Source organism: Acinonyx jubatus, chromosome A1, assembly GCF_027475565.1.
Source record: "Acinonyx jubatus isolate Ajub_Pintada_27869175 chromosome A1, VMU_Ajub_asm_v1.0, whole genome shotgun sequence".
NCBI lineage: Eukaryota > Metazoa > Chordata > Mammalia > Carnivora > Felidae > Acinonyx > Acinonyx jubatus.
The window spans coordinates 207,519,809-207,538,616 of record NC_069380.1 but is presented as its reverse complement, the minus strand read 5'-3'; the positions used below and the strand labels follow the sequence as shown (position 1 = coordinate 207,538,616).

The following is an 18,808-nucleotide window of genomic DNA, read 5'->3' as shown; positions in this document are numbered from 1 at the left end:
CCAGGTGACCCTTGAAGACTTAATTTAAGAGAACAAAAGTCTTCTATGATTTGATCAAATATTCCTAGAATTATGATTTATTAGGGATATCATAAGCCAACCCAAACTAAGTCCTCTGAATTGGGGTTAAGATGAATTTCCTATGGTTGTAACCTGGATCTCAGCCAATTCACTCTCCCTTTAGGAGTGGTTTATATTCTACATCAAAGACAAACTATATGCTTAAACAGGTATGAGCTAACACATGATGCCTTTATTCTTAGGTCTACAACCTTTACCATTCTAAGAGTTTCCATTTGAAATCAGATAAAACTTCCACTAAAGACAATCAAATTGAAGACAAATTGAATCTCGTCTCTTCTTTAGCTAGTAAAGCTTTCTCTCTTCACTTAAGAACACTTACCCTTAATTAAGTCAGCTAAAACAGAATGTGTAAAGGAAGGGAACTGGGAAAAGTCTTTTAAAAAAACACACAGAAATATATGTGATTGCGCTCAGTAGTACTTCTCCCAGTGAATGTAGCAAATCGTGTTCCATGCTGGGAAGAGGACCGAGATGACAATGGGACAAATCAGAGACAACCTGCTATGCAACATAACCCCTACATCCTATATCCTGTGGAGGAATTTTGGGAAGTGCAAAATGGGAGAGCTAATCCCCAAACCCTTCGTGTGTGTGTGTGTGTGTGTGTGTGTGTGTGTGTGTGTACTTACATGCATACATGCATACTTAGACTATCTTTTCCATCCTTTCTTGCCATAAATCCATGTGACTGAGTTCTAGCTACAGGAATGAGAGTAGATGTCATAGACAACATATCTAAGACTGTCTCATAAGCCTGCCACAGGTGACCCTCCATGCTTTTCTTCCTTCTGTGGCTTCATTTAAATGAGTAGAGTGACTTCAAGAGCTATGTTTAAAAGATGGTTGAAGCAGATGATGCAAAGAGCCTGGATACCTGGAGTCACCACTTTGAGACCCACCTCCCAATTGGGAACACCCACTTGGACTTCATAAGAACAAGAAATAAACTTCTATTGTGTTAAGTCACTGAGTGGGGGTTTATCAGTTATAACAACTATCTTATCCAAAGTCATACATTTCCATATTTTATAGTCAAAGCAAGGAGAGGGTCACATAGGAAAACTTTTATCTCCTAATATCAAGAATTAAGAGTAAAAGTTGGCACAGGAACAGACACTCAGATCAATGGAACATAACAGAATCCAGAAATGGACCCACAAACGTATGGCCAACTCATCTTTGACAAAGCAGGAAAGAATATCCAATGGAATAAAGACAGTCTCTTCAGCAAGTGGTGCTGGGAAAACTGGACAGCGACATGCAAAAGAATGAACCTGGACCACTTTCTTACACCATACACAAAAATAAAATGGATGAAAGACCTCAGTGTAAGACAGGAAGCCATCAAAATCCTCGAGGAGAAAGCAGGCAAAAACCTCTTTGATCTTGCCCACAGCAACTTCTTACTCAACACATCTCCAGAGGCAAGGGAAACAAAGACAAAAATGAACTATCGGGACCTCATCAAAATAAAAAGCTTCTGCACAGTGAAGGAAACAATCAGCAAAACTAAAAGGCAACCGACAGAATGGGAGAAGACATTTGCAAATGACATATCAGATAAAGGGTTAGTATCCAAAATCTATAAAGAACTTATCAAACTCAACACCCAAAAAACAAAAAATCCAGTGAAGAAATGGGCAAAAGACATGAATAGACACTTCTCCAGGAAGACATCCAGATGGCCAACCGACACATGAAAAAATGCGCAACATCACTCATCATCAGGGAAATACAAATCAAAACCACAATGAGATACCACCTCACACCTGTCAGAATGGCTAACATTAACAACTCGGCAACAACAGATGTTGGTGAGGATGCAGAGAAAGAGGATCTCTTTTGCATTGTTGGTGGCAATGCAAGCTGGTGCAGCCACTCTGGAAAACAGTATGGAGGTTCCTCAAAAAACTAAAAATAGAACTACCCTATGACCCAGCAATTGCACTACTAGGCATTTATCCATGGGACACAGGTGTGCTGTTTCAAAGGAACACATGCATCCCCATGTTTATAGCAGCACTATCAACAATAGCCAAGTATGGAAAGAGCCCAAAATGTCCATCGATCGATGAATGGATAAAGAAGATGTGGAGTATATACAATGGAGTATTACTTGGCAATCAAAAGGAATGAAATCTTGCCATTTGCAACTACGTGGGTGGAACTGGAGGGTATTATGCTAAGTGAAATTAGAGAAGGACAAAAATCATATGACTTCACTCATATGAGGACTTTAAGAGACAAAACAGATGAACATAAGGGAAACAAAAAGAATATAAAAACAGGGAAGGGGACAAGACAGAAGAGACTCATAAATATGGAGAACAAACAGGGTTGCTGGAGGGGTTGTGGGAGGGGGAATGGGCTAAATGGGTATGGGGCATTAAGGAATCTACTCCTGAAATCATGGTTTCACTATATGCTAATTTGGATTTAAATTTTAAAAAATAAAAAATAAATTTAAAAAAAAAGAGTAAAAGAAATAAGCTATTCTATTCCTTTCTTTTCAGTGATTCCTAAGGTCTACAGAATTTAAAGTCTGTCTTCACCATTTATTAGCCATAATGGCTTTGGGAAACTTCTGAGACTTTACTACTCTATTAACGAAAATAAAATCACGTATTTCCAGGGGCACCTGGGTGGCTCAGTCAGTTAAACGTCTGATTTCAGCTCAGGTCATGATCTCACGGTTCATGAGTTTGAGCCCCACATCAGTGCAGAGCCTTCCTGGGATTCCCTCTCTTCCTCTCTCTCTGCCCCTTCCCCTAATCGCACACATGCTCTCTCTCAAAATAAATTAATAAACTTTAAAAAATAATCACCTACTTCCAGAGTTTTTTTGAAAATTTAACATATTTAGCTCAGACAAAGAAAGTGCTTAGAAATGGTAGTTCAAGGGGCATCTGGATGGTTCAGTCAGTTAAGCATCTGACTTGGTTTAGGTTCAGGTCATGATCTCATGGTTTTATGGATTTGAGCCCCGCATCGGGCTCTGCAGTGACAGCATGAAGTCTGCTTGGGATTCTCTGTCTCCCTGTCTCTCTGCCCCTCCCCCACTTGTGCTGTCTCAGTGTCTCTCAAAATAAATAAACTTTAAAAAGGGGGGTGGGCACCAGGGTGGCTCAGTTGGTTAAGCATCTGACTTCAGCTCAGGTCATGATCTCATGGTTCGTTGGTTGGAGCCCCACATCAGGCTCTGTATTCTGTGTCTCCCTCTCTCTCTGCCCCTCCCCTGCTCACACTCTCAAAAATAAATAAACGTTAAAAAAAATTTTTTTAATGGTAGTTTGATAAAAGTTATTAATGTATGGAAATGTATAGCTTTCCTCAGTCCTTCTGGCCCCTAGGCTTCTCCTCTCTCCCTCCATTTTCTGAAGAGAAGAAGGACAGAAGATGAAAGGGAAAACGCAATCACAGGCAAAGAACAATCAGCAATGGGAGGGAGTAAGGTAGAACATTAGAAGCAAGCAAGCTACATAGGCTGAAGAGAGAAGAGGCTGAGTAATCAAGGTGGCAGGGATAGGATATAGTTAGTGACAGAGTTCTAGACATCAGACTTTATTAAGCAACACAGAAATGAATGAAATTCTAATCTAAGCCACATTTATTCACATCCAATGGGAACACAGGACTCAACTATAAGGTGTGTGGCAATGGAGGGCAGGACTGCTTTACAAGCAAGCCTAATGGCTCTTATCCTTTATGCTCTTCTTACTCCTGAAAGGTTGAAAACAAATTCAAAATTAGGGGCACCTGGGTGGCTAGTCGGTTAAGCATCTGACTTCAGCTCAGGTCATGATATTGTGGTTTGTGAGTTCGAGCCCCATACTGGGCTCTGCGCTGACAGCTCAGAGCCTGGAACCTGCTTCAGATTCTGTGTGTGTCTCTCTCTCTGCTCTTCCCCCGCTCATGCTCTCTCTCTCTCTCTCAAAAATCAATTAACATTAAAAAAATTTTTCTAATAAAAAAAATAAAATCACATACACCCCAGTGCAAAAGTCAAAAGCCTATTCACTGCCTTTAGCATAACCACGGTTTCACTAAGATTAGCAAGTTTACCTTAATAATTTTTCGATACAATCTAGTGACACATCTTTGAACCAGTGGCTTCTACAGACAGTTCCCCCTCTGCATTTAAAAACTGGCAGTCAGGGGCGCCTGGGTGGCTCCATCAGTTAAGCACCCGACTTTGGCTCAGGTCATGATTTCACGGTTTGTGAGTTGGAGCCCCGCGTCGGACTCTGTGCTGACAGCTCAGAGCCTGGAGCCTGCTTCGGATTCTGTCTCCCTCTCTCTCTCTGCCCCTAACCCACTCACATTCTGTCTCTGTCTCTCTCAAAAATAAATAAACATTAAAAAGCTGGCAGTCAAAAAAGCACTGGCTTTTTAGTCAAGCACACCTGAGCTTTTTTTATCCAGGTTCTGACATTAGTTCTGACCTCACCCTAAATTGTTTATCCTTGTGAAGCCTCAATTTCTACTTTATAAAACAGGCATACTACCACTTTCTTGCAGGATTTCTGTAAGAATTATAGTCAATGTATAAAAAGTACCTACCACAGTATATTCAAAGTAACAGGGGCTAAATAACTGATAGCTTGTATTTACTGCATACAACAGAACCTACAGAATCACAGTCCAGAAGATAATCTTATTTTATCTGTTCCATTTCCCCTCATTTTTCAGAAAAGGAAACTTGTACAAGATCACAAAGCTAGTTGGTGATTTTGCCAGGTCTCTCTAACTTCCAGGCCAGTACTCTTTTCAATTACACCGCTTTGCCCACGATGGGGGCGCGGGGGGGGGGGGGGGGGGGGGGGGGGGGGGGAGGGAGCGGTGAGAATCCTAGAAGAAGAGGAGAAGGATCTGGGAAACCATTTCTGATTTTCAATCCAGTTTTCACCAAGTAACATATCATGTTGAGCAGAAAAGATGTTATGATAAATTAAAGCAATTAACTAATGTTTTCATTTTATGAGGGCTACAAAATAATTTTATAGCATCTTAGATTATTAAATTACTTTTGCAAACTATTGTTAAAGTCATTTTAGACATGTAGTTCTCACTGGCCCCCCTCAGGAAAATGAAATATTAACCAATATTTTAAAATGATACTTCTCATTTTTCTCCAAAGGTTTATTTGGCTAAGACTAGGATATTTTTAAAAGATGTGAAGTTACTAAGTACTTATGAATGAACTGTGATGTCTGAAAATTACTTCAAAGTATTATGAGACAAAAAAAGACAAAAGGGAAACAAGATTGGGCATGTGTTGATAATTATTGAAACTGACTAATGGGTACACAGATATTGATTATACTATTTTGCCTACTCTTACAGATCTTTAAGTTTTTCCACAATAAAAAGTATTAAAAACACCGAAAAAATGAGAAGTAAAACTCCATTTTAAACTATCCAAACTTAAAATCACAGATTACTACTGTGTTTGCTAGCTGTATTTGTAAGCATGTAGTCATTTATTTGAAAAAAAAATGAGAGAATATGTATTAGGTACTGTGCTATACATGCAAAAATTAAACAAAAAAACCACTAGTCACCATGCCAAATACCTCAAGTTGCTCAAACCAGCTGGGTATTAGGTAATTAGAGAACTAATAATGTGGTAAGTGCTGTCAAAGTGCTATTACGAAAAAGTGCTTGGGATGCACCAAAAGGGGATTCATTATGCTGATGAAAAGAACTAGGTCCTAGTAGAGATTTCCTACAGAGAATGACATCTGAAGACTGGATTTTTCAGCCAGGGGAAGGAAAGTGGAAAATGTTCAGGCATTCAATGCAGGAAGAAGTTGCACTGAGCAAAAACAAAAAGCCCAGAGACAATGTGGCTTGTGCTGAGAATTGCAAGTAGCCTGCAGTGTCCCCATTGTGCCAATGGGTTAGAGTAAGGCAACAATAGGCTGGTGAAGTTTCTTAGATCATATTTAAAGGGTCTTACATGCAGACTAATCTGAACACAGAAGTCAAAGAAGCTTTTACAGCACAGAAAGGAATAGTCAAATTTATCTACATTTTAGAAATATTACTCTGTTGGCAGTATGGACGACAGCCTGAAGAATAAAGGGTGAGGCACAAAGATTATTCACTAAAAAGATGGGCCTGGACCAAACAGCAGTAGAAACTACAGAAACAGAAGTGTGGCATAGAGCAGTAGACCACACAGCAGTAGAAACTGAAAAAGAGGGGCAAGGACTTCAGAAGCATGACTGGCAGGATTCAGAGACCAGTACATGTAAAGAGGAGAACAGGGAGACTCAAAAGTAAGAGCCAGGTTTTAAGGAGTACTGTTTTTTCTCTAGAGCATGAACTCACGGTAACAGTGATATTATTAAGCAATACAGGGATCACAGCAAGAAAAACTAAAGATGGGGGCGCCTGGGTGGCTCACTTAGTTAAGTGTCCGATTCTTGATTTTGGCTCAGGTCATGATCTCACAGTTCCTGAGTTCAAGCCCCACATGGGCTCTGTGCTGACAGTGTGGAGCCTGCTTGGGATTTTCTCTCTCCCTCTCTCTGCCCCTCCACTTGCTCTCTCTCTCTCTCTCTCTCTCTCAAAATAAATAAATAAATAAATAAAACCTTAAAAAAAACCTGAAGATAATAAATTTAGTTTTGAATGTGTAGAATTTGAAGGTCTATTAACATTCTATTTAGTAGGTAATTTTAGAACAGAAGTTCGGGCTCAGGAAACAAGATAGCTACAGATAAAAGTCTGGAAGGCATCCATGTCTGTACCAAGAAGCGAAGCCATTACCCAGAGAGAGGTTATAGGGTAAACAAGATACAGGAGCCCAAGTTCTCTCTAGTTAAGCCTTTGACGCACAAACCTCCAGGACATTTGTTGTTGTTACTGTAGTTGTTTTCATTTCTTTACTATTATTTAAAATATTTTTCATTTAAAAACAATACAGTCCCCCAAAACATTTTCTTTTTTCTCTTTACAAACCTAGGGCAACAGGCTAAAAAATGACCAAATCCAGGCTATAGCTCTAATCTAAGAAGTCCAGGCAGGACTTCTAGAGACAAGTGATGAGTAAAGCAGAAACTGGGCCAACCAACATAACAACACCAGGCTACCTCTTGCGTTTCAGAGGCCTTAGATACACCGATATGCAGCATCGAGTAAATTACATTACTTAAAATATTTCACAAAAGTCAATAAGTAACATCCCAAGGTACTCACCAAGCCTTTGATCCTGTTCCAGTACACAAATTGAGCCCTGAACTCTTCTGTTTTTCCCATGGACCATCATCAACTGAAATCTCATAGTAGGAAGCCCTAAGAATTGAGAATATAAAACTGGATTTGCTGAATTTATGGCTCACGGTAAATAAGACAAACACCGTTTCTTCAGAACTAATGGACTCTAAGTGGGCCAGCTTGACTCAGACATACCTGACTTAGGCACGCACACCATGATGCTAATACCAATACTGATTAAGTGAAAAAGTAAAAAAAAAAAAAAAATCTGTAAAACTGCATCCCTCTCCTATCCATATGCTCCTTTATATCAGTATTTTAACATTTCAAACAAGGGCTCCTTATAAATTTTTACCTATGATTGCTTCTACTGTTTTTATGGACTCTAACACATACAGATCCTTATTTCAGAATTCAAAAAGAAAATACCATTCTTAAGTGAGTTTCATTCTTGGTAGATAGTTCTTGATATATCCCAATCTGTATCTAATCCTTCAAGTTACCAACAGTTCCTGGTCAACTCGTGTTTTTTAAGTTACATGTTAATGTGCCTTTTGAATTGATAGTAGGCTAAGAGAGATAAAGTTCTAAAGAAAATTCTCAGTCAGTACTGCATCAGTGGGCAAAACTAGGAATAAAACTAAAACTATAATTTCTTTAGAGATTTCTATTTCTTACAGTATTTCATAAGTATTAAATCAAATGGGTTTTCTGACACCAGAAAAAATGGCACTATTCCTTAACTGTATGAACATACAAATTTGCAATTATTCAAAAAAACTTTTGAAACATGTACAAGCTTATTTTGTAAACTGTATCTTAAAATAATGGTGTCATTGATCAACACTGGGTTATTTTTGTCCAGCAGATAAAAAAGTTAAACTCTTAATATAGCTTTTCCAATAATGACAATTATTAGGCTTGCAAACACTAACATTCACTGGATAATATTATCTCTTATTTTAACCCTTTCAATTTCTCCTGCCAAATTCAATCTTTAAAGGTTTTACATGGCACAACTCCTTTTCATTTTTTCTCTGAAGTCACCATTCTTCATAAAAGATAGGCCTAATATTCACATTTAATCTATTTCATAGCTTTGTTATGTTTTCCTAGAATGTTGGGAATTTTAGGCATATTAGGAGCCTATTACATTCAGACAAGCCAGTCAACTCTACAGGAATGGCTGCTATTATGCCAGAATCACACTGAAACAAAAGATTGATTAGAGTTAAGTGGGGACAGGAGAGAAGCAGAGCTGGAGAGGAAGAAAAGTATAGTCAGGTAAGAGGTGTTGAGTCCAAAACAATGAGCAAATTTAGTGTCATTCTCACATGCAGGTTTATCAAGATTAGTCAACTCAGAAATTTTTTTTCAGGAAATTATTTTTTTAAGGCAGCAATAAAACTCACAGTCCCTTTAGAGTGGGTATACTTCTTCTTAAATTCTCCACTGCTACAGCCCAAGAATAAGACATTCTAGGTTAGAACAAATAGGAGAAAAGAAAAAAAAATTGGGCTTTTAAAATGTTCTTAAATGTAAGAACATTATAAATGAGGCAGGAATAATATTGCTGCACTTCATATTTTCCAAGCAAAGCACTTAAGTTTTCAGGGCATAGTGAAGCCTCAGTACAGGACCTGGAATCAGAAATACTGGGTTTTATATGACAGTTCTAATGCTAACTAATTAATTATATGACCAAGGAAAAGTCATTTGAACTCTTCAAATCTCAGTTTTTTCACTGATAATTACAACTACCCTTTCTCACAGGGTTGCTATGAGAGTTTAATGCGGTAATACACACAGTGCCTGACACACAGCAGGCATCCAGTAAGTGTTCATTTCCTCTCCAGCTAAGGGTCTATGTCATAGATTCTTTAAAAGTAAGTTCTAATACCTCCAATAGTGAGAACTTTTTCAATAGCATCAGAAGCGAACCCACTGCTCTCCTTATCTTAGTAAGGATATAAGGTGAGGCTCAAAGAACACAAAAAGAAGCAGCATCAGACATTATTTAGGAGATAAACCAACCAAATCACTGCTGCCACAGAAAACAACATTCAATCTAAAATCTAATGGGACTTCACTGAATTCCCAAAAGTCTGTCAACTGATCCCAGTTTTCCTCCTTTTATAAGTTATTTAATTTTTAGTAAGTACAAATTATAAAGCAACGCTAGTAGAAGCTCTCAGAAGTTACAACTTTTAAAATATACAAACCGAATATCATAAGCCATTAAATGGCTTCTCTAGGATAAACATAAACTTACAAAACATTTTTACCTTTGTCACCTATTATTTTTTTATTCAAGTATAATTAACAGTGTTCTATTAGTTTCAGATGTACAGTATGATTCAACAATTGTATACATCTCTCAGAGCTCATCAAGACAAGTGCTCTCTTAAACCCCTCTATCTCTTTCACCCACCACCCCTCCCCTCTGGCAACCACCAGTTTGTTCTCTGTATTTAAGAGTCTGTTTCTTTTTTTTTCTATTTGTTCATTTATTTTGTTTCTTAAAATCCACATTATGAGTGAAATCACATGGTAATTGCCTTTCTCTAACTGACTTATTTCACTTAGCATAAAACCCTCTAGGTCCATCCATGCTGTCACAAATGGCAAGGTTTCATTTGTCATCTATTTAATGTAGAAATTTCTTCAATTTCATTTAAAGTTGTTGCTTTCTGCCTTCTGTTTTTAGTAATCATGACTAAATTATATCACTAATTAGAGATACATTTTCTGCCTTCTTTATCACATAAAAGTATCCATTATTCATTTCCATATTGCTTCAAACTTGGTATATAGCAAAAGAAAAAATCTTATGTATAGTGTAAGTCTTATTACTATGTTAAAATAAATATATTTACACTTTACGTTCTGTAAAGAATGTATGTTTAGGATTCCTTTGAAGAATAACTTTTACTTTTAATACTTTAAAAAATTATACATTTTACCACGCTCCAAAAAAAATAAGATCCCTAGTGACTCGCATGTCACACATAGCAGGTACACAATATATTTTTACTGAATAAACTTAAAATTACATTAATCAAAATAATTATAACTGAAAAAGATTGGCCAAAGCATGCTGCTGAATCAAGCTTTGTTCTTTTCAGTACTACCTGAGTTAATGATTGGCTAAAACAGAGATATCTTCTTTAATTAAGACAAACATTTCTCATCATAATTAAACTTCTTATGAAAAGACAGGACAACGAACAGAATTCCAGAATACATGGAACTCTCAGTAAACTAGGGAATCAACTACATGATCTTCAAAGGGTCACATGGTTCTGGTAGCAGCAAAGTGGGACAGATTCATCTCTAATTTTCCACTCCTAATTCATTTACATCTAGAAAAATGCAAAGGCAAGTTCTAAATGACAATGAAGAATTAAATTAACGTTACATTATGGCAGTCATTTTACAACTGGTAACTAATGTCACACAAAAAGTTTTGAAACAAAATTCTGACAATATAAGCCTAAGTTATACTCAACACCCACAAAACAGATTTCATCAGTAATAAAATACTATTATTTTTATACTAATGAGGAACTTTATTAACCTTAATATTTGCTAATAATGGTTACAAATCTTAAACTGTCAATATACTTGACATACGATGTTGCATAAGGGATACAATTAGCACCAAGTAGTATTCCTGCCCAACATGTTTAGCATGAATCTCATCATGCATAGGAAAAAAATCATACAGATCTAAAACAAGGGATATTCTACAAACCAACTGGGTTAGACTATTCCAAAATATTAATATCATGAATGAAAAAACAGTGGTGGGACTGAGGAACTGTTCTTAATTCTGAAGGGCCATGATGGCCAATGCAATGCATAATCCTTAACTAGATCCTGGATAAAAATAAGCAAACAAATCTACCTTAAGGGACACTATTAAGATAATTAGTAGGGAAGTTGTGATATGGACTGTCTATAAAAGTTTGTAAAAACTGCAAATGTATGCCTAGTATATCATTCTCTTAAACATTTATAAAGCCACCTATATGATAGATTAAAGGCTCTGCAAGTAACAGGACCCAAATAACTTTTTGTTTAATCTAGGGTTTCACAAACTTTTTTGGTCATAGAACCTTCTTTCCCCTTAACACGTATTATAAATGTGTGAGAGGGTTTGAGAAATATTTCATTTAATAATTCACTTCTATTACTTCTACCACCTTAATTATTCATAATTCTTAAGTTATAGAAATTGAATAAATATCTAAAAAATACTAAAACATTAAATTCCAAACTCAAACTCAAGATCACAGGTTTAAAAGTACCTGGATGATAGACTCTCCCCAATGAAGACTTCATTTAGTGCCCTCACTGGCAAAAGCTGGGGTCCTGAAGCCTCAGGTCCTGAAGGTGATGAAAAAAATTTTTTCAAGACAACTTGTTTAAATCTTAGAAACGTCAGGATTTCAATTTTATGAGACATTACAATATTCACACTTTTCACTATAATCCATACTTTAACATTATTAACATATAAATAAAATATTTATTTAAAGTGTTCCTAATAGGGGCGCCTGGATAGCTCAGTCAGTTCAGCATCCAGCTTCAGCTCAGGTCATGATCTCACCACTCATGGGTTCAAGCCCCGTGTCAGCTCTGTGTTGACAGTGTGGCGTCTGCTTCAGATTGTCTCTCTCTGCCCCTCCCCCGCTTACTCATGCTCATTTGACTCTCTCATGCTCACTCGCTCGCTCTCTCAAAAATAAATAAAACATGAAAAAACTGGGGCGCCTGGGTGGCTCAGTCGGTTAAGCATCTGACTTCAGCTCAGGTCATGATCACAGGGTCCGTGGATTTGAGCCCCGCATCAGGCTCTGTGCTGACAGCCTGGGGCCTGCTTCAGATTCGGTGTCCCCCCCTCCCCTCTCGGCCCCTCCCCCACTCACGCTCTGTCTTGTTCTGTCTCTCAAAAATAAATAAATGCGAAAAAAATTATAAAAAAATAAAAAACAAAAATATTAAAAAATAAATAAAATGTTCATAATATGAACCTCAAAGTCACCTAACATTGCTGCAATGAAGCCTCTAGCTCTCCAAAATAAGCCTTAATTCTTCTTGAAACAATTTTTCAAGACCGAGAAAATACATATTTATTCTTCTCATAAGATTTTTGTTGTCACATTTAATTTCTCTCTAAAAGCTTCAGAGGTAGAAATGATCAAGTACTTCCAGAGGAGAGCCACTGTGAAGTTAAGTGGCAAATTACACTCATGGCTCATACTGGAAACCAAATCAGTTATTATTAGAGATCAGATTTCTTTTTTTTTTAAATAGAAAACTTCAAGAGTGTTTCTAGCAATAGTAGTCCTGAAGGAACACTGCCACATCTCCTTTCATGACTTCTGAAAAATGTCATCTTTTTTTTCTTTTTTATTCTATAAGGCTATATGCACAGTTTATGTAATCTGCCTTGATGATATTTAAACCTCACTTCATCACAAAATCCTCCAAAGGATTCCCACTGCTTTCTCAATTAAAATTGCAATTGTCACCTTCAAATGGTTTCTTTTACTTATCTTTTATCAGTCTCCCAACTGGAAATGCCAACCTCATCTTCTCAATGTCATTAAAAGCAGATTCATTGCACCCAACTCTCGCTGGGCAAGCATTGTGGAACAAGTTCCCTTCTCTGTCTCCTCCATGCTTTCTCCTAAGTCAAAGCTTGAAAGTCTACCTGGACTGTGGTAACTAGCCTCTAACAGGGTCCCCAGTGAATCCTGCCTCCAGGTATTCACATTCTTGTGTAACTCTCTGATAGCATATTAGGTTTGGTCTATGTGACCAAATAGGGTACGATACAAGTGATGGTACGACACTTCGGAGATTTGGTTTAAAAAGCCACCCTGGCTTCCTTCCACCTCAGCCTCTTTTCTCAGATCACTTGGCTTCTGGGGGGTTGGGGGGATGGGGAGAGACTTCATGAGCAGTCAAATAAAGAGGCCTACATAGTGAGGAACTAAAGCCTCCCGCTAACAGTTATGTGAGGAGCTGAGAAGCACATCTTCCAGTCCCAGATGTCTTCAGATACTGCTGTCCTGGATGACAGCTTGATCCTCCTCCCAAAAGACTCTAAACCAGAACTAACAATCTAACCTGTTCTTGGATTCTTGACCTTCACCATCTCTGAAATCATAAATATTTGTGTTTTAAGATGCTAAATTTGGGGGTGATTCGTTATGCAGTAATAAATATCTAATACACACTAAACACCTCATATACTAATAAAATCTCTACCACTGTCACCAACACAACCACTGATCTAATATTCTCCTGACTTGCTACCCTATTATATTCCTGTTTATATGTTTATTAGACACTAATTACACGTATCTCATTTCTTTTGGATTCAACAGTCTATGGGGGACCCAATGATGCTTTTGAATATAACAAGTTGTCATACAATGCCAAAGACCATAAGAAAACTTGTTATCTGATTAAACTGTACAATGGGCTAACGTGATCAGCTCAATCTCATAGTATAGCTGAAAAAACTGGACACAAAAAGGTATATCAAAAAATTTGATATGTTTAATCAAATTCACATTAAAGATTATAAAACCTAACTTTTGAAATTGTCTTAATTTGGTACTAGATCCATCATTCTCACACATGTCAAAATTTAACAGTTTTACAAATGTAAAAAACTAAATTTTATTCTTTAAATTATTTTTCTTTACATAAGGTAATTGCTTTTTCTTTTTAGTGTTTGTTTATTTTTGAGGGAGGGAGGGAAGGAGGGTGTGAGGGAGGGAGGGAGGGAGGGAGGGAGAGAGAGAGACAGAGAGAGAGAGAGAGAGAAAGAGAGAATGGGACAGAGTACAAGTGGGAGAGGGGCAGAGAGAGAGGGAGACACAGAATCCTAGGCAGTTTCCAGGCTCTGAGCTGTCAGCACAGAGCCCGACGCAGGGCTCAGAGTCACAGACTGTGAGATCATGACCTGAGCCGAAGTCAGAGGCTTAACTGACTGAGCCACCCAGGCACCCCTACGTAAGGTAATTCCTAATGGAATTTGTTTTACATCTCCCCACAGATTTTCTGCAAATGCCAAACTAACAGTAGGTACTCACTAAATATTACTAATAAATCTGATTTCTCACCAAACTGTAACCATGTATTTTATATAGTCTTGACTTTCTGCCTCTATTCCCATTTCTCCCTACCCAAATTTTCCTTTCCATTTTGCACTTTTATTGTGTGTACTTGCTGAATTTCACCTAGAACCCTTTGTCAAACAAGAAAATTAAGATTGCTTCAGGTCTCATTCATTAATCATCTTAATTCTGCCTATATTTTCTTTCATGCTAATTGACTACTACCAAACACTACCTAACCAATGAAACTGTGCATTTATAACTTAATTCAATAGGACATGTAAAGGACAATTAACAATTTTCTATCCAAAACAATGGATTACAAAATTAATTATAATTTGTATTTTTAAATATAGAATTGTTATACTAGTAACAGGGACCACTACATGTACAATTCTCTTTCACCACCATGCTGCTATACTATGTTTTCAGGTTTACTTGCAGTGGGTACACCCATGAGACTAGTAATGGCCAATGAAATATGAGGAAAAGTAGTGATAAAGCCTGGCTCCTAAAACCTGCCTTAAGATACTCTATGCTCTTTCTTCTTTCCACAAGCTCCAGAGGATCCAATAGAAAACTCAGAGGCCTTAGAAGATGGTAGGAGGCACTGTTTGGAAGTTCTTCAACACCCAGGTGACAGTGACATGAAATAGAAATAACTTTCAATATGTTAAGCCACTGAGAATCTGGGATTATTTATCAAATCAATTCACTTATCCAAATTAATACAACTCGACTTGCAAATAAAGTTGCTAATTTATGTGATGAAAATTTTTAAAAATAATAATATACCAACCCTACCTTCCCTTGAACATATCCTTTAACAACTTGTACATAAATACAATCCAATAAAGGATAGATTTTTCTTAAGCTGAAAAGTTAAACAAACACACACAACACTAGAATTTTTTTTTTTTCTCTGTAATCTTTGGTTCTAAATTAGAAAGCTAGGGGAGCCTGGGTGGCTCAGTCAGTTGAGCATCTGACTCTTGATTTTGGTTCAGGTCATGAACCCAGGGTCATGAAATCAAGTCTGGCATAGAGCTCTGTGCTGAGTGTGGAGCTTGCTTAGGATTCTGTCTCTCTCTCTCTCTCTCTTTCTCTCTCTCGCTCTCTCACTCTCGCTCTCCCTTTGCCCCTCTCCTCCACTCATGCTCTCTCTAAAAAAATTTTTTTTTAATTTACAACAGACAACATGGATGGAACTAGAGGGTATTATGCTAAGCGAAATAAGTCAGTGAAAGAAAGACAAGTATATGATTTCACTCATGTGGCATTTGAGAAACTCGACAGATGAACATACGGGATGGGAAGGAAAAATAAGATATAAACAGAGAGGGAGGCAAACCATAAGAGACTCTAAAATACACAGAACAAACTGAGGGTTGCTGGAGGGGAGGTGGGTAGGGGGACGGGTTAAATGGGTGATTGGCATTAAAGAGGGCACTTTTTGGCATGAGTACTGGGTATCCTATGTAAGAGATGAATCACTGAGTTCTACTTCTGAAGCCAAGACTATACTGATGTTAACTAATTTGAATTTAAATTAAAAAAAAATTAAAACACATAAATATAAATATATTATTAGAAAGCTAAATCCAGGATAAAACATGGTAGCATATTTATACTCTCAAATCTACTCCAATATTTCAAAATTCCTAATGGCACCCACCTAAGAAATGTTCCCTACCAACTTGCTAAGAATTTAAATAGAAAAAAATGAGATACAATTTGAAATCTTCCTAAATTTTTTCTCATAAAGCAATAAAAATAACAAAACTCACAAAAAAGCCCTCTAAAATAGTGCCTAGACACACTTAAATATCATATAATTGCTTCTAACAAAAATAATTATTACAATAAGCATAGTAATTTCCAGTGTTACTATTGAGAATTCTGAAACTATTCTGATTCCAGATTCTTTATATATAAAATAACCTACTTCAGCCACAATCACCACCACCACTTCCTCTCTGGAAGCTTTCAGGAGCTTTGTTTCATCCCTAATCTGACATACCTTGGTTTGAAATCTGTTACCATTACTTGTGAGTCCTTTCAATTCAAAGAATGGTGCCTACATTTTGAGAAATTCTCTTGTGTTTTTTTTATTTTGAACATTTTCTCTTCTTTTTCTAGAAAAACATTAATCAGATGTGAACATCCTGGATGTTACTTAGTTAATAACTATGTGATTTTGTTTCTATATATATTTAGTTTTACAAACTAAACGGTAAATCTGAGACAGGAACTTGAGCAATGAATCTCTGAATATCTATAGCTTTCCTATAATGTAGCTGGTGAATTTCAGAGCCAAATCTTAAACATCTCTGGTGGTAGCAATAACTTCTTTTGGTGAGGGATAAAGTAAAACTTTTAGTTAAAAATTTAAATCTTACTGCAGTCTTTGAAAAACAGTAATAGGAATCCATATGCATATGATTGGGTGGGGGGAGCATCTTTAAAACATGACATGAACACATAGTTTAAGAATATCCTAACCTATATAAACCTATAAATCACCATGGGGGTGCCTTGGGGACTCAATTGGTTACACATCCCACTCTTGATTTTGGCTCAGGTCACAACCTCATGGTTTTGTGAGTTCAAGCCCTGTGCTGGGCTCTGTGTGCTGATGCTGGAAGCCTGCTTGGGAGTCTCCCTCTCTTTGCCCCTCTCCTGCTCGCACTCTGTCTCCCTCTCTCAAAATAAATAAATAAACTGAAAAATAAAAAGCTTTAAATCACCATGAAAAACTCTGAGAACAATGACCATAAATAAACATCAGGTACCACGACAAGACAGAGACAAAACAGATATTTAAAGGTAGCTTTTCCTGGTAAGTTTAGCCAAGAAATGAAACACAGGACAAAAAAATATCTTTTCCTGGAGTCCGTAGATATCTACTATATCTCTTGGGATCTTCTTGTATCATAAAAATCTTACTGGAAAAAGTGGGAAAATATGGTTAAATTATAACCCACAAATTAACTCACAACTGAGAATTCACCTGAACACTCATAACAAAAAACTGCGTATCACCTTATGCTAATATTCTCTTAGCAGTTTACAGAGATTGAAACACAAATCTTAAGGCTAAGATGCAAAATTTCTCAACAAAAAGGTTTTAAATCAATGAGCATAACTGTGGTGAATACATTTAAATACAACTATACAAGTGTATAATTATGATGAAATCTACATACTAGCTCGTTTTATTTCTACTGCTTTCTTTTTCCTTTTTGACATTTCAAAGATTAAGGCCAAGAATCTGTCCTTAAATATCAACTATTCTCTTAGACATTTATAATCCTTCCATAATCAACAAGTTTTCAATCCTAGATAACATTTCTTCTGGAAATATGCTTACTTCTTATTTCAGTATCTAGTCATTAAATTTTACACCTGAAGTAGTTCACTGTATTTTCTTAAGTATGGTCAGTGGCACTAAATTCCTCAAATAATTATAAATTATTACTTCTAGAAATTAGAAATCAAAGGAACTCTAAGTTAAATATTGCTCCAAACACATCTAATTCCCAATCCACCTACTTTCATCATGAACTCTTTCAATGTTGAAGGCTCTGCTATGTTGATTCAAACTCAGCTGCTGTTCGTGAAGGTCCACGGGAACAGGGTTTATGCCAGTCCCTTCAAGGTACAATCTGATTCGTTGCCTCCATAACCACCTTAGAAGAGTGAAGGAAAATCACATTAATTTAAGATAGAATAAAGTATTTTTAGAATTAGATATAATTTCACCAAATTAAAAAAATAAAAATATTAAAAAACTATCCCATGAACAAATTATACCAGAAACATCCAAAACCCACAGGTTCCTAGTCAAAGACAAATTTAGAGATTAGGTCTCTCAATTATAACAGAAATATCTAATGTATTTATATAGAATCTCACACATAACTGAATTAAAGCCTAATTCTTTATCATATATCCATTAAATCTAAGATACTGAGTTAGATATAGTTGCATTTTGCTCATACAAAAACATAACATGAAGAAAAGAAAGCACTCTGAAATTAAAATAATACTGTGTTCTGGTGGTCAGATTAGACAAAATTCCCTCCCCTAAAATTCTGTAATGATGATTTTTTTTAATAATAAAAAAGAAATCAATGACAAATATTGTAACATTTAAGATTATACCTAAAACTTAAACATTTTTGATAAAAGGAAAAAAAATCAAGTAAAATTAATTTCAAAACCAAAAACTGATGTGTCAAAAAGTTAGTGGGACAGATTCTGCTAGATTAGCATATAAAAATATACTCCCATTTGGTAGCTATAAACTGGTCATCTGTAGAGGTGCCAAACTTCTGAAATCAATAGAAACTGGAATCATTATTAAT

At 36.6% G+C, this 18,808-nt stretch overlaps 1 protein-coding gene across 2 annotated transcripts in view; it reads right to left on the bottom strand.

Annotated features, from left to right (window-relative positions):
* The window catches only part of NADK2 (NAD kinase 2, mitochondrial), a 48,806-nt gene that overhangs the window by 9,143 nt on the left and 20,855 nt on the right, over window positions 1-18,808 (bottom strand). Inside the window, exons 6-9 of one of the 2 annotated variants that reach the window (XM_027075389.2) lie at window positions 17,994-18,130; window positions 11,616-11,694; window positions 8,718-8,783; window positions 7,288-7,383 (exon numbers count right to left, since the gene is read on the bottom strand). In XM_027075389.2, coding sequence (XP_026931190.1) covers window positions 7,288-7,383; window positions 8,718-8,783; window positions 11,616-11,694; window positions 17,994-18,130 — 378 coding nt within the window. The remainder of the gene's footprint in view (window positions 1-7,287; window positions 7,384-8,717; window positions 8,784-11,615; window positions 11,695-17,993; window positions 18,131-18,808) is intronic. The other variant, XM_027075393.2, reaches the window with a different exon arrangement.